At 34.9% G+C, this 13,704-nt stretch overlaps 1 protein-coding gene across 3 annotated transcripts; it reads left to right on the top strand.

Moving 5' to 3' along the window:
• Nucleotides 1–965: 965 nt before the first annotated feature.
• LOC142985878 (bromodomain-containing protein 7-like) lies at nucleotides 966–10,274 on the top strand. 3 transcript variants are annotated; one of them, XM_076134191.1, is made up of 13 exons: nucleotides 966–1,135; nucleotides 1,210–1,316; nucleotides 1,524–1,646; nucleotides 2,016–2,222; nucleotides 2,579–2,779; nucleotides 3,597–3,620; nucleotides 4,169–4,319; nucleotides 4,914–5,051; nucleotides 5,377–5,517; nucleotides 5,913–6,049; nucleotides 6,410–6,594; nucleotides 7,059–7,237; nucleotides 10,097–10,274. In XM_076134191.1, the coding sequence occupies exons 1-13, from the start codon at nucleotides 1,108–1,110 to the stop codon at nucleotides 10,189–10,191; spliced, it is 1,716 nt and encodes a 571-aa protein (XP_075990306.1). In that variant the 5' UTR covers nucleotides 966–1,107; the 3' UTR covers nucleotides 10,192–10,274. The 3 variants fall into 3 exon arrangements, with proteins under 3 accessions (XP_075990306.1, XP_075990262.1, XP_075990343.1); XM_076134147.1 differs by having other exon boundaries at nucleotides 1,210–1,325; XM_076134228.1 differs by lacking the exon at nucleotides 3,597–3,620 and having other exon boundaries at nucleotides 1,210–1,325.
• Nucleotides 10,275–13,704: the final 3,430 nt, after the last annotated feature.

Raw genomic sequence — 13,704 nt, 5'->3', positions numbered from 1 at the left:
CTACTCTGTCAACGAACCAGTCTGGGGATAGATATATTGTGATTTCTACAGTTCTTGTTCCACAAGGGAACTGAATCTGCAGCATTTGTCTTTCCGTTATACATATAAGGCAATGTAGCTACTTTCTGATTGCAGAAAACATGCAATATAATGCAGCGATTAGAAAAAAAAAGTGTGTGAAGTTGTGAACATGTAAAATATGTTCTAAATGCTAACTAGTGCCGGCAACAAACTCAATAATAAGTATTTTATGCCAGTAGCATTTTATTTTCATGCATGGGCGACGGATTTGGAGCGAAGCAAGATTCCAACTTTCCGTGTTTAGGTTTACTGTTATAGCGTAATAAAATTGTGTAAAATTAGTTTGTCGGGGATTAAAAACGTAATCTTAACAAGATTGTAACAAAATCATTGTAGCACGTAGCACGAACTACAACTCAGTTCAAAGCGTTTCTTCTCCCTATCAAAAAAAAAAAAAAAATTTAACGATAAATAGAAAATATATCACTATACTTTTATTAAACATCTAAGAATTGTTATCGCGTGCTACAAACAGTAATTTTTTTTTTTTAGGTACCTCCTTACTTTTCACACCTTAATGATTGTTTTTTTTTTCTCTTTATTAAACTTGAATCTCATAGGTCACCTTTTATTATGATGTCTGATATAAAAACACAATAAACATCATAATAATAATTTAATATAATATTCAATTACTTTAATTCTAATACTTAATTTTTTATAATTTTCAATTAGGTACATAAAGAAAAGTTTTATACAGAGCAGCGTCATATAAATAAGTGCGAGTTCTAGTTGTAATGTGTGGCTTTCTTTTTTTATCACAAACAAAATATAAATCTTCTATCTCTTTCACAAATGCTTTACTACAAGATACTAATGTGGTTGGAACGCTGAGTTTGCATCTGCTGTCTCTGTCATTCTCATTACTACCTGTCACTGTCAGTCGGTATAAGTGACGCTTGGACAATTGGACATTGTAGATTTGTAAATGCTAATTTTATTTCAAGTTATAAAGTCAAACTGCTTGTAAATAACGTTTGTTATGAATTAGAACAATACTAGTGAAATAAGACCCATAAATCAATAATGGATGACATAGAAAAATTGAGTTGCAGTGAGTATAACAACTTCAAAATGGTTGAGCGTAATGGCTTCGATATTTGTTTACATTTTGGTCAAATCTTTCAGAGGAAGAGTTGGAGGCTAGTGATGTTGACCATTCAGCCAATGATGACATCAAGGAGCTGGAAGAGAAGCTATCAAGTAAATCTAAACGCAAGCGGAGACGCCGCGAGGTGGATATGGTTTGACTTTCCAATCAATAATCTAAGAGCTACAATTTTGGGGTTACTCCCCGTTAAACTCAGTTTTAACGTTATATTTGAGTTCTAAATATCGTAAATCAGGTTTTTAGGTAGTATTTTAGTTATGTAGTTGTAGAAACGTAGCGTTGTATTATCGATCGTGTGATGTCTGAATTTCCTTGAAACTGCGTGTTTCAGATAAAGTTATCGGATGAAGACGACACGGATGATGAGGGGTTGGCCAAGAAGCTGCTCCGGCGGCTCAGTCCTGGACCTAATTCACCTGCATCTCATAGGGAACCTCGCACTTGTGTGTTGAAGGTATTGTCCATGTCCGAACATAGCACTTCTTACTTGAGTAGTTAATTTGTAGATTCATCCCTATTAATGTGTGGAAACGAAAACTACTTGCATTCTTGATCTTCAAATAAAATTTTCAAATAAGACACATATGAATTCATGTGACATCAATGTAATCATGTCACTATGACCAATATTTGGCCAAGTAGAGCACAATCACAAAAAAATATTACAGAAAATCCTAAGATAATTAAATTGGCCAATTTGGGAATCAACATTCATGACTTCCCCGCAGTAGTCAGAAATGCAGAGTGTCAAAACCAATAGCACAAATCAGAACAATAGGTATATCATACCTGTTTTAACCACAAAATATCTTTTCCCCATCAGGCCAGCCAGAAGCGTCGCCCACTCTCCCGCCTCCTAGAGCAGCTACTCCGTAACCTAGAGAAGCGGGACCCCAACCAGTTCTTTGCATGGCCGGTAAATGACAACTTTGCACCGGGATACTCAGACATAATCAGAAGACCTATGGACTTTTCTACTATGAAACAGAAGATAGATGACAATGAGTACAAGTCTCTCAATTGTTTTATTGTAAGTATAATAGCTAGACTAAGGATATAAAGTTAGAGTTAGAATTCAAAATAGTCTTGCATTTCTCTATAGAAGAAAGGCTATCAGCTCTATAACATCAGTCTATGACTTCTAAGTGTAGAACTGAGAACTAAAGCCGAGTCATACAAAGTGTCTCTCTCTCTAAGAAAAGTCCAATATAGGTGTATTTATAAAATACCATGAGCTCTTTCCTTTAAAATGGCAATATTACTTGCTTATTATCAAATTAACCAAACCAAAGAAATCTCACAACCATTTCAACAATTAAAACGTCACCTTTATTAGTCATTGTCTTTAAAATTAGTCAAAACTAATACAATCTTTCTCTCCAACAGAGTGACTTCAAGCTAATGTGCAACAACGCAATGAAGTACAACAAGCCTGGTACAGTCTACCACAAGGCAGCTCGTCGTCTCCTCCACCAGGGGCTGAAACAACTCACACCGCAGAAACTACGTCCACTAGGCAACATGCTAACATACATGTACGAGATACCCATCAAGGAGCTGGGCTTTGACATCGGGAAGATGGATGTGGTGAGTGTAATTTTATTTGAAAATTAAATTTAACATTTGAGACTGACATTTGATTTGTAGTTAATTGATAGCTTGTCTTGAGTAGTATGAGAGGTAGGCGTAGGTAGACAATATATTGGACTTATGAAAGGGGAAAAATAAATATAATTTTGAGAATATTTTATATTAATTCTACCCATAAAACATGTGGGTAATAAATCACTGAAATCATTCCAATTCTGCCTGGCTGTCTATTTTGAGATAATGGACAAATATTGATTGGTGTAGCTGTTGGTTGTCTATGCAATCAGTGCATTGTTAATTTGAATCAGTTACCTAAGAAACTTGAATAATATTTTATCTGAAGACCAACTACATTAAACTGTGATTGAAACATTAAAGAATGCATGAATTTTGGTAAAAGAAAAAAAAAAGATACAGCCAATCATTTAAGAGTTATATTAATAAGTGAATCTTGGTTTCCTATATTACAGTTAAAGTAGATTGACTAAATACTCAGTGAAAGGCAGCTTGCTTAAAATATATATCTTAGATTGATAATATGCAAAATACACTGCATCTTCAACTAAAATGTATTATGTATTGTATTCAAGCAACTTGTAGGACAAAAGTATATTATATAAGCAAATTATAAAGCTTACTTACCTTGCTTAAATTAGTAGAGTAGTAATTAGATACAAGAATCTCGTCATGCCACAAGACAAAAATAAAATCAATGTTCTAACAACCTTTGAGTAAAGATCTACCTACATTTGTTTCTTTTTTATTTTCAAGTGCTAAACTAAACATGTTCATAAAATGACTTTTTGCATCGCAGCCACTTAGGACATACGGCAAAAAGGTGACACTTTGACCATATTAATAGATATAATAGGATTTAGAAGTGTAAAATTAGTGGTTTAGCGATATTTTCAGTTTTTGCTTGTGTCGGAAACCCGCGTTGTTTTGTATTGTGCTCGTGGCGATAGGATTATAAAGAGCTGCATGACATTTGTATTACGTGTGCGTTTGATTCACGTTCTGGACCAATATGACTAATGTGAGTACATATTATGTTGTTATTTAGATAATGATTTCGATATATTATTATGTGTAAGACAAATTTTTTTGATAATTTTAATGCTGATTCTTATACACAGAACAGTCAATACAAAACGGAATGACAGATTTTTATAATCCAGTTTGCCATTAAAAATCATTATATAATCTGGAGATGCATTATGAACATGCATCACATAAATCTACACTTAAAAAACTGGCTACAAATCAAGTTAATACCTCAAAAAATTGCCTACTAAAGCCAAATATTGTTCCGTAACGTGTATCATCGCACATACGCACTAGTGGGTGGTAAACCGTGGTACATGAGGTCGGTGGTCGGTCCCGCAGCACAAGGTACTGAAGCGCAGCAGCCCGCTCAAGAGCGGCGGCTCGGAGGCGGAGGCGGCGTCGGACGGCGGCGCCGAGCCGCTCGGGGACGCCGTCAAGCTGCACATGGAGCAGGCACGCGAGCAGCACCGCAGGAGGCTCGCCAAGAAAGGTATGACTTTATAAAAGTTATTATTATACGTTTGTATGTATATCACACCTTTTTCCCATAGTGGTAGGCAAAGACCAAAGAATGCCACATGTATGGTGTAAGGAAAGTTTTCAAGGATCGTGTCCTTACAAATTTCCCTTGCCTCATTCACATCTTGTCATAAAAGTAATTTTTGTATTGATGTTAATATCCTAACAGATCTTTTGTGAATAATTTAATAAATTCACTTGTTGTTGTTACTTTTGTCAGGCGAAAGGTATTGAAACCAAAGTGGTTTCGATTTTTTAAATTCTATCTTCAAATATGCAACTGTAGCCTGATATTACTTGGTACCAAAAATATGAACAATGGTACTCTTGCTTACTGTTACCCGGTTTATGAAATACAATGCAGATCTAAAGAAAGGTATATATCTCAAAAATTTGTATATAACTTATATACTGTTATTCAGGATAATAAAGTTGTGCCGAAGTGTTCATTGTAAGATAGCTTTTATATAAAATATTTTTTGACAGTTAATTATAAAAAAAATCCCCATGCTTAAAAGCAAAATTATGTCACAAATAAAATTAACTTTTATCTATTATGTTTTAGCATTCCCTCGCATGGACTCTGAGGGCAAGACCACACTATGCTTGGTGACGAACACGGTGGAAGGCTCCGGTGAAGACAAGCCTTTAACTCTTGGACGATACATCGGCAAGCTGACACAGGGCACTGGCACTTTACATAGTAAGCAATATGTTTAACACGTCAGTGCATTAGTAATTTATGAACCAAATTGTTTGTGATTTTCCTTCTACTGCTTAATGTCTTTATTGCACTTTATGATCATGTGGCGACACTTTTCGTGGCAGACTCATAACACAAACAAAATTAGTTTTTTACAAAATTGAATACTGTATGCTACCTCCTTTGCATTTGAGCATAATTCATGTTCTTATAAAAATCATACTTTGTAATTTAAGGTGAATTTTAAAACATTGGTCAACCGATGAGGTTATTTTTCTAGCGATATATTCTGAAGTTTTACTATATTTCTTCTTTACCTTCACAGCACCCCGCGAGGACCGTCGCAACGTGGCCAAAGGTGTGAAACCATTGAACTACGGTCCGTTCAGTTCATACGCGCCATCTTACGACGGAACCTTCGCTACCCTTACTAAAGAAGAATCTCATCTACTATATCATACGTTGCGTAAGTAATAAACTAATTTTATAATCATATTTAAATGACATGAAAAGACAGATTTTTTTAAATAATATTACCATGTTTCTTTTTAAATCACATTGGCAATAATATTACACCTAAGTCTTACTTTACGTTACTTTTAAAATAAATTATTAGTCAAGTCTTAACGATGCTCAAATAATAATATTTAAAGTAGGTAAGTGAGAAATATACAAAAAAAAAGCAAATAAATACACATTTTTTGTCAAACGACTTTCATTTGAATATGAATTTGCGTCTGACGAAAAAAGTCTCGAGAATCTCTAAAATAAATGTAAATTATTTTTCTGATAAAAATATTTAATTTAACTTAAGTCCGAAATGTAAAATCGTAACGTTAATTACTATTATTTTCCCCACAGCCGCAGAGACCGGTCAAGGTAACGAAGAGATGCTTCGTTTTGCTCCGGACTCTCCGTGGGCGGTGATATACGACATGGAGACACTGTTCCCCGACAAGAAACAACAACAAGAACAATCGCAGGTTAAGGAGGAACAAGTAAGTCAAATTACTAGTACATTAGTAATGTAATAGTGTTAGAGATTATGCTACTAGCTAGCTAGGTAGGAAATAGTATGCATTCTAGCGACAAATTATTGGGACTGAGCGTTAGCAACCCTATATTATCCTTATTAACGTAATCTTATCTCTCTCTTTATCTTTGAGGAAAAGCGTTATACTATGCGAATAAGACATGTCAGTTGGCTGCAGAAAATCTTAACAACTTTTTTGTCATTGTTTTCTAGGAATTATTTTTGAATTGGAGAAGAGTTAAGCTAGGCAATACGTAAAATTCTTACTCTAGCAATATATGCCCATTAAAACATATTTGATAATCGTTATCTTATTTTTTCTCAGGATTTATCAAAGGTCCGCGTGGACATAGACCAGCTGCGCACGCTGTCGGAGCTGGGCATCGACGTGGAGTTCCTGCACGACATCGAGGACGACGTGGCCGCGTCGCAGCACGACTACGGCATCGGCGCCGCGCTCAAGCACACCAGCGAACTTATCACCAAGCTCGAGAAGGAACAGAACGAACGGTGAGGGAATATAATTATGAGTACTTTTTGATGCACGGTGAGGTAAATTTAATATAGACTATTTGCTAGGTTGTCGGTTTGTATTAGATTGGATTTATTGTTCAATGAGATATAAGTCGGTAAAAACTATACATATGAAGTAACGCCTTTTTATTATGAGGTTAGAGGGAGATTCAATAATGTTTTAATATGATTAACATATTACAAGTTTATTTTTGTAGCAAAAAAGGTATATTGGTTGCCGTTAAAAATAATGAATTTAAAAACAAATGATAAATGCGTTATCACACTATATATTTTTGGTTGACGACTCGTGGATAATTTGCAGCGGTCTTAACCATTATACATTCAATACTTTTTCCATGATATATATTTTATCTACACTTTATGGGCTCTGTAAGTCAATATTTAGTCGTATACATGTTTACAAACGTAATATTTGCCACATTGTCGTATGGCCGCAGTCTGTCGGCGCCGCCGCCGTGGCACCTGTCGCTGGCGGGGCGCGCGGGCGCCACGGAGCGCGAGCTGGCGCGCCTCGTCACGTCCTGCCTGCGCGGCATGCTGGCGCGCGTGCCGCCCAGGCACGTGGCGCCCGTGCACGCTATACGGAGGGCCATGGGCGTCACGCTGGATCATCTAGGTAACACACTATTTTATGTTTGAGGACTCAGATAACTAATTACTTTCAGAAACCTGCTAATTTCCATTCATTTTCTAATAAGTTATTATTTTTGACTCTCAAATATCGACTACTAGATTGCCTACTAAACATGATGACCTTTTTAATATTTTGTTAAAAACCGTTACAATATTTTGAAAATATTTTTTTACAATATAAATTAAATTGAAGCTTCGCCGTCGTTCTATAATGCTCGAAGTACCAATCAAAATAGCACAATGAAGAATATACGTATCTAACGCAAATTAACTATATAGTCCAAGATTTAAAAAAAGAAAGAATATATAATAGTACGAGATCCGACCGCGTGATTTATACATTCACATGTTTGATTAATAAAATATAATTTTTATCGATATTTATAACTAAACCAATGCAGATCCGCAAAGGTGGCCATCCAAATTTGGCCGCAATTAATTTTAATTAAAATGTAATTAATTATTTATTGTTGAACAATTACGTTCACTTGTTTTTGTTAAAAAATATATTTCATTAGAAAGAAATATACCTGAGATACCGAGAAAGTTCAAGGTGCCATCCCTCACTTGGCCGCAACCTAATGTCAGCCAGGTGTAAACAGGTATAATTTCGTTAAATATATACGTTCATAATGTATTATCATGTTATACATACCAAATTGAAGATTAATTCTTTCCCTACATGATGAGATATAGGTGCCTATGCAAAAATGCCCGCAAATAGTGACTGCCAACGATTAAAGATAAATAAAAGCGAGAGAAACTTAAGATAAACACCGCATGTCGAATAAAGATAGAGCATGCCAGCTGCTTGTCGTTTTCATGCTACTGCGCATGCGTCCATAGAAAAGGTGCTCAACTAGTAGCGCGCGTATTTGCTTGGAGTTTAAAATACTCCAAAAATTAAGCAGTAAAAATAATATGTCATAATAATTAATTTACCAAACTAGTGTTTTCAATATTTTTTAATTATATTCAACTAAAACAATATTTTTTAACTGTGAAACGTCATTTTAAATATAAAATTTATCTTTTAAATAAATTTTTGTTTTATTACAATTTTCAACAATATTAAGTTTCGATTATTTTCGGTCTTCATAAAAAATGTCATAAAAATTACTATCCAAACCAGTGTTTTTAATTTTTTTTTAATTATATCCAACTCAAACAATAACTTTGAACTGTAAGGCACTTGTCCCACCAACAGCGAGTAAACGATTAACTATCGACCATTTTCTCGCTCAAGAAACGCACAATAGATATAACATTCCGTGTAAATAAAAGAGATGCATAACAAATAGTTAATCGCTGACTGTTCACACTGCCGGCGACGACTCGCTTTGGCGACTTCCCATTTGGTAAACTTCCCATTTGGTAAACCTCAAATTATACCTACTAAAAAGGTGCGTTTGGTAAACATTTCGTTACTTCATACATTTAATCCTATTTAGTAAACTATGTTAGTATTGTTATTTTTGTACGGTACAGTCGGTGTGAAATTAATGTTGAAGTGTTTAAAAGTTTGAAAGTCTTAAGACAAAATCTCGACCATCAAAAAGAAAAAAACTTTACCAAATGGCAAGTAGCCCTCGCTTTACTAGTTTTGTTGCTAAGCGACAAGCTGTCAAAAATGGACTCGCCCAACGATTAGGACCACGAAGTAATAAAAATAACTGGAAGAATCACTAAGAAAAATATATCAAATAAATTCATACTTTACTGCTCGTTAATAGAGTTTACTTTTGTTTAGTTTTAATGTCTGTTCGAAAAACAGACTCCAGTGAGACTTACTTTTAAGGGCCTTTGTCCCTCTCTAACAGTTTCCACTGTATAATGTTTGTAACTTATGGTGGTAATTTTAAGATTATTACTGAATTTAAATTCGGTAATTGTTGTTTCATTAAACAGAATTTTGGTATAAAAACAATCAAAAGTAGTTTACACATTATTTATTACTCTTGATGCACACTAAGGACAGTTTGTATCTTGAAAATGTTATAATTGTTAGTGATCCTTCCAGTTAGTACTAATTCTTCAATGATTAGAAGTTTAGAGCACTCGCTCCCCGCGGCACGCCAACTCGTTACTCGTTCATCGTCGGCGGTGGGACAAGTGCCTAAGACCTTAATTTGAATCTACATTAAAATTTATCTTTATACACAAATGTTTTTCTTATTTTTATTTTCATCAATATAAAGTTTCGTTTATTTTCCTTGAATCCTTGATTAAAGAACTGAATTAAAAAGTTTAAGTTCAAGCTTAAGTTTCTCTCGCTTTTATTTATCTTTAATCGTTGGCAGTCACTATTTGCGGGCATTTTTGCATAGGCACCTATATCTCATCATGTAGGGAAAGAATTAATCTTCAATTTGGTATGTATAACATGATAATACATTATGAACGTATATATTTAACGAAATTATACCTGTTTACACCTGGCTGACATTAGGTTGCGGCCAAGTGAGGGATGGCACCTTGAACTTTCTCGGTATCTCAGGTATATTTCTTTCTAATGAAATATATTTTTTAACAAAAACAAGTGAACGTAATTGTTCAACAATAAATAATTAAATACATTTTAATTAAAATTAATTGCGGCCAAATTTGGATGGCCACCTTTGCGGATCTGCATTGGTTTAGTTATAAATATCGATAAAAATTATATTTTATTAATCAAACATGTGAACGTATAAATCACGCGGTCGGATCTTAGACTATAAGAATATACTATTTGAAGAAAACAATCCCAAGAGATAAGTACCTATAGCAATAAATAGCCTTCCACCAGTAAAAAATATTTAACACACAAGAATATTTGTTAAAAATACTATTTTATGTATAGATACCCCGATGGCGGTTGACGACTTTGAGATGGAGATGCACGAGCCACGCGACATGGTCTCCGACCCTGATTCCCGCTCCAGCCATGACAAGTGAACTTAATAAATGGTGCTTTATGTTATAATTATAAGCTGTTACAAATGTAAGATGAGAAATAAAGTATGATTATGATTAACGTATATCTTTTTTGATTTATTTTCACTACGAGATTAGAAAATAAGATAACGTGGTAAATGTCCATACTTCGGCTGGTAGTTCTACCACGACAAAATTAATTTGAGAACAGCGCCATCTATTAATGAATAAAAGTACGAGAACTGTTCTTATGGTAATCGTAGTTTGTAAAACGTCTTAAGAGGGCGCTACTTACAATGTTAATTTAATAATACGATAGTTTTAAACTAGATGGCGTTGCACGTTCGCCAAGAGTTAATTACGGAGAATAAAAGATTGAATTAAGGAAGACAAAAGAACAATAAAATGCAAGAAAATATTTAATTAAACTGAAAAACGAATTACGAAAATAAACGAATTGTAATTGCCATTAGATATGAGCCTGTTTCTTAAATTGTGGCCGATTCAACTCGCTGAAAAGTGAAACCGAATAACTTCTTGACATAAACTGTCTTTGATATTTTAAAAGTATACGTTCCAAGTACTATGGTCCGTTTTTGTACCTATTTTAATAAGTCGCCATTCGTCCCGAATTTTCAGAGAAAAGCCCGAACTATACTTTCCTTTTTTTTCTGAACTGAAACATTACTCAGAAAATGGTAAATCCTGAGAAAATTACAAGTTATCACGGCGCCAAAAAATCATAATGTTTAATAACACAAAAAATAAAATCATCCACACTGGTCAACAATGCCAATCTACAATGAAACCATTGACGCATGACATTGATAGTCATCAAACTCATCAATATCTGTCAATAGTCAGCTCCCCTCCGGAACAGGCGCGCGGTGCGCGTGCGACCCGCCGCGCGCGCACTCTCGCACGCGCCGCGCTCCCCCACGCTCAGGTCAGTAGGTGATACTTATGTAAACAAGTGGGGAATATTTGAAGCGATTGTCTTTAAGTGGTTTTCTACTTTTCAGATTTTATTGATATCACATGTTTTAAACCAGTAACATGAACTTTATATTTAACTTTCTAGTCATCTACGGTCTTAGTTAGAAAGTCAATCAAGTTAAAACAAATGTGGATCATCATGGCTTAGCCTTTTTTCCAAACTATTTTGGAGTCGGCTTCCAGTCTCACCGGATGCAGCTGAATACCAGTGTTTTACATGGAGCGACTGTCTATCTGACCTCCACAACCCAGTTACCTGGGTTATAACACGATACTCTTCGTTAAGACTGGTTGTCAGACTTTCAAGCTTCTGACTACTGTTAACGACTGTCAAAGATCTTCGAAAATGACAGCCGGGGCCCACAATTTAACGTGCCTTCCGAAACACGGCTAAAACAAATGTGGCAAAAAATGCACTAACAAAAAAGATTGGGGACGAGAATGTAGTGAGATATCCCGTATATAAAATTTTTGTTGCATTTTCAGGCAGCGCGACTTTGATACCTAAATGTGCCGTCTGAAATAAACTTGTCACTAAAGCTTTCGAATAAAAATAGTTACTTATACCTAATATATTATGCACGTGATTTTTATATGGAGTCAAAAACCTATTAAAACATCAATATAAGGGAAGGGGTGTAAAAAGTTATTAAAAACATCACGTGACGAATGAACAATACCCTTCTACGTAGCTTATTCATAAAACGTGCGAAAATTCAATTTTTCACTTTAAAGTCACGTGTTTTGCGCTGTAACTTTTTTATTTGATTTGATTGATTAGGCTAAGAAACTAAAACGTAACTTTTATAGGCTTATAAACACTTCTGCTTATACATACTTTCGGGTATAACTGACTAATCACAAAGTATTTAAAGTAGCAAAGAAAGCGGTGACACAAAAGATGAACAGTGGCCGAAGTGACAGCTACTGCCCGGCAACCCCACATCTAAGATAAGATGAATCTATTGACATTAAAAAAGAGCAAACCCTTTCTTGCCGTGTCTTCTCTCGAGCAATCAGCTTTTCCGAAATTGTCAAAGATCGAATACTTTGTACGAAGTTTATGTTTTGTTTGTTTTTTTTTATAAAGACAACTCCCTCTTTAAAAATTGCTTTTGTGTCGCGGAGACTTTTACAAATATACAACGGATGCAAAGTACAACCAGGCCCGAAACAATTATTTGTGGATCGCACAAATAATTATTCAGTGTGGAATTCGAACCCACGGCCTCCCGACGCTTTGATAGCGGCGTGGCGAACTAAACCATTGCGCAACGAAGGCAGTCTTATGATATTTTGAATTTGAAAGATAAGATAAGAAGACTAAATACACATCTTTAAAGCCTGCTCTCAGTCCACTCTCAAAACTGTCAGATCTCAAAGGAATTAGCGACACGTACTCAATTAACAGTCGCACTCATATTTGATCACTCACTACACAGTACTCCCTCGGTGAGTGCTAAACAACCCTTACTCCATTCACACGGGAACGATCTACATTAAACTTAATACTGTACTTTGTTACAAGGAAAATTAGCCCTTATTGTTAAGATGTTAAGGTGGTTAATAAGTGAGGGGGTGATTTGATATTGTATAGTAAATAGTGGCTTTTTGTAGATGTTTGTTCATTGGTTTCTGTTTGTGATTGACCGCGATGTTTTTATGATAAAATAGGCTTTTTTAAGGTCAAATGTTGCGCTAGAGGTACTGTAAAGGTTTATAAGTGAGAATAACTAGGTTCGATTTACGGATTTGGCATGGTTGTTATATTTTCATCATCGGTAAACGTAAAGCTCGATTTGCACAACGTGATGTTTGAAAGTCATATACTGCGGAATGCAGATTAATTTCACTATAAAGTTACTTCAAGTTAATAAAACTAATCAAAGCGAAAAATGTAGTCAATTACCTTATGATCTAGGTTACTTAGGCCTCCTAGAAAAGTCTTGCCATCCGCGAACATTTTAAATGAAAATATGACAGCCATCCTTCCCCGGAATACAAATTTCCTTATCACTGAAAAAGACTTAGCAGATTTTTTAGTTTTGTATTGTACGTGGTAAAAACAAACAGGGTTATATAGTTTTAACATTAGTATAAAAGTATGAATACCGTTTGGAACAATGTATAAACATGATGGTAAACAGTAAGCTATGGTAAATCGTTAAGGTGTGTCCGATAGTTATTTTTGTGGTTGTTTTCGTCGGTTTTCTAAGAAACTGTTTTGACGCGAGGTTTATTTATCTATACAAGTGATGGATGTAAATGACGCACAATTATAAAAATTAACTCAATATTTAAATATAATTTTGCAACTTTTATTAAGGGTAGATGTTAATTAATCTGGTTTTAACTTGTTTCGATTTTTGACTGAAAATGTCTCGAGTTCTATTTCCATTCCCGAACAAAGACAAGTGTTATTACTTCAAATTCATGTTCAAATGTTCTTATCGAATACACCTCTTGCTTACCTCTGCTTATACCTTGAGCTGTAAAGAGTGAATACCATTGGGAAGGCCTGAAGGTACAAATAAAATG

This window comes from Anticarsia gemmatalis, chromosome 1 (genome assembly GCF_050436995.1).
Source record: "Anticarsia gemmatalis isolate Benzon Research Colony breed Stoneville strain chromosome 1, ilAntGemm2 primary, whole genome shotgun sequence".
In the NCBI taxonomy this organism is placed as follows: Eukaryota; Metazoa; Arthropoda; class Insecta; order Lepidoptera; family Erebidae; genus Anticarsia; species Anticarsia gemmatalis.
The sequence above is the reverse complement of the archived record's forward strand: the minus strand, read 5'-3'. Positions and strand labels throughout refer to the sequence as shown.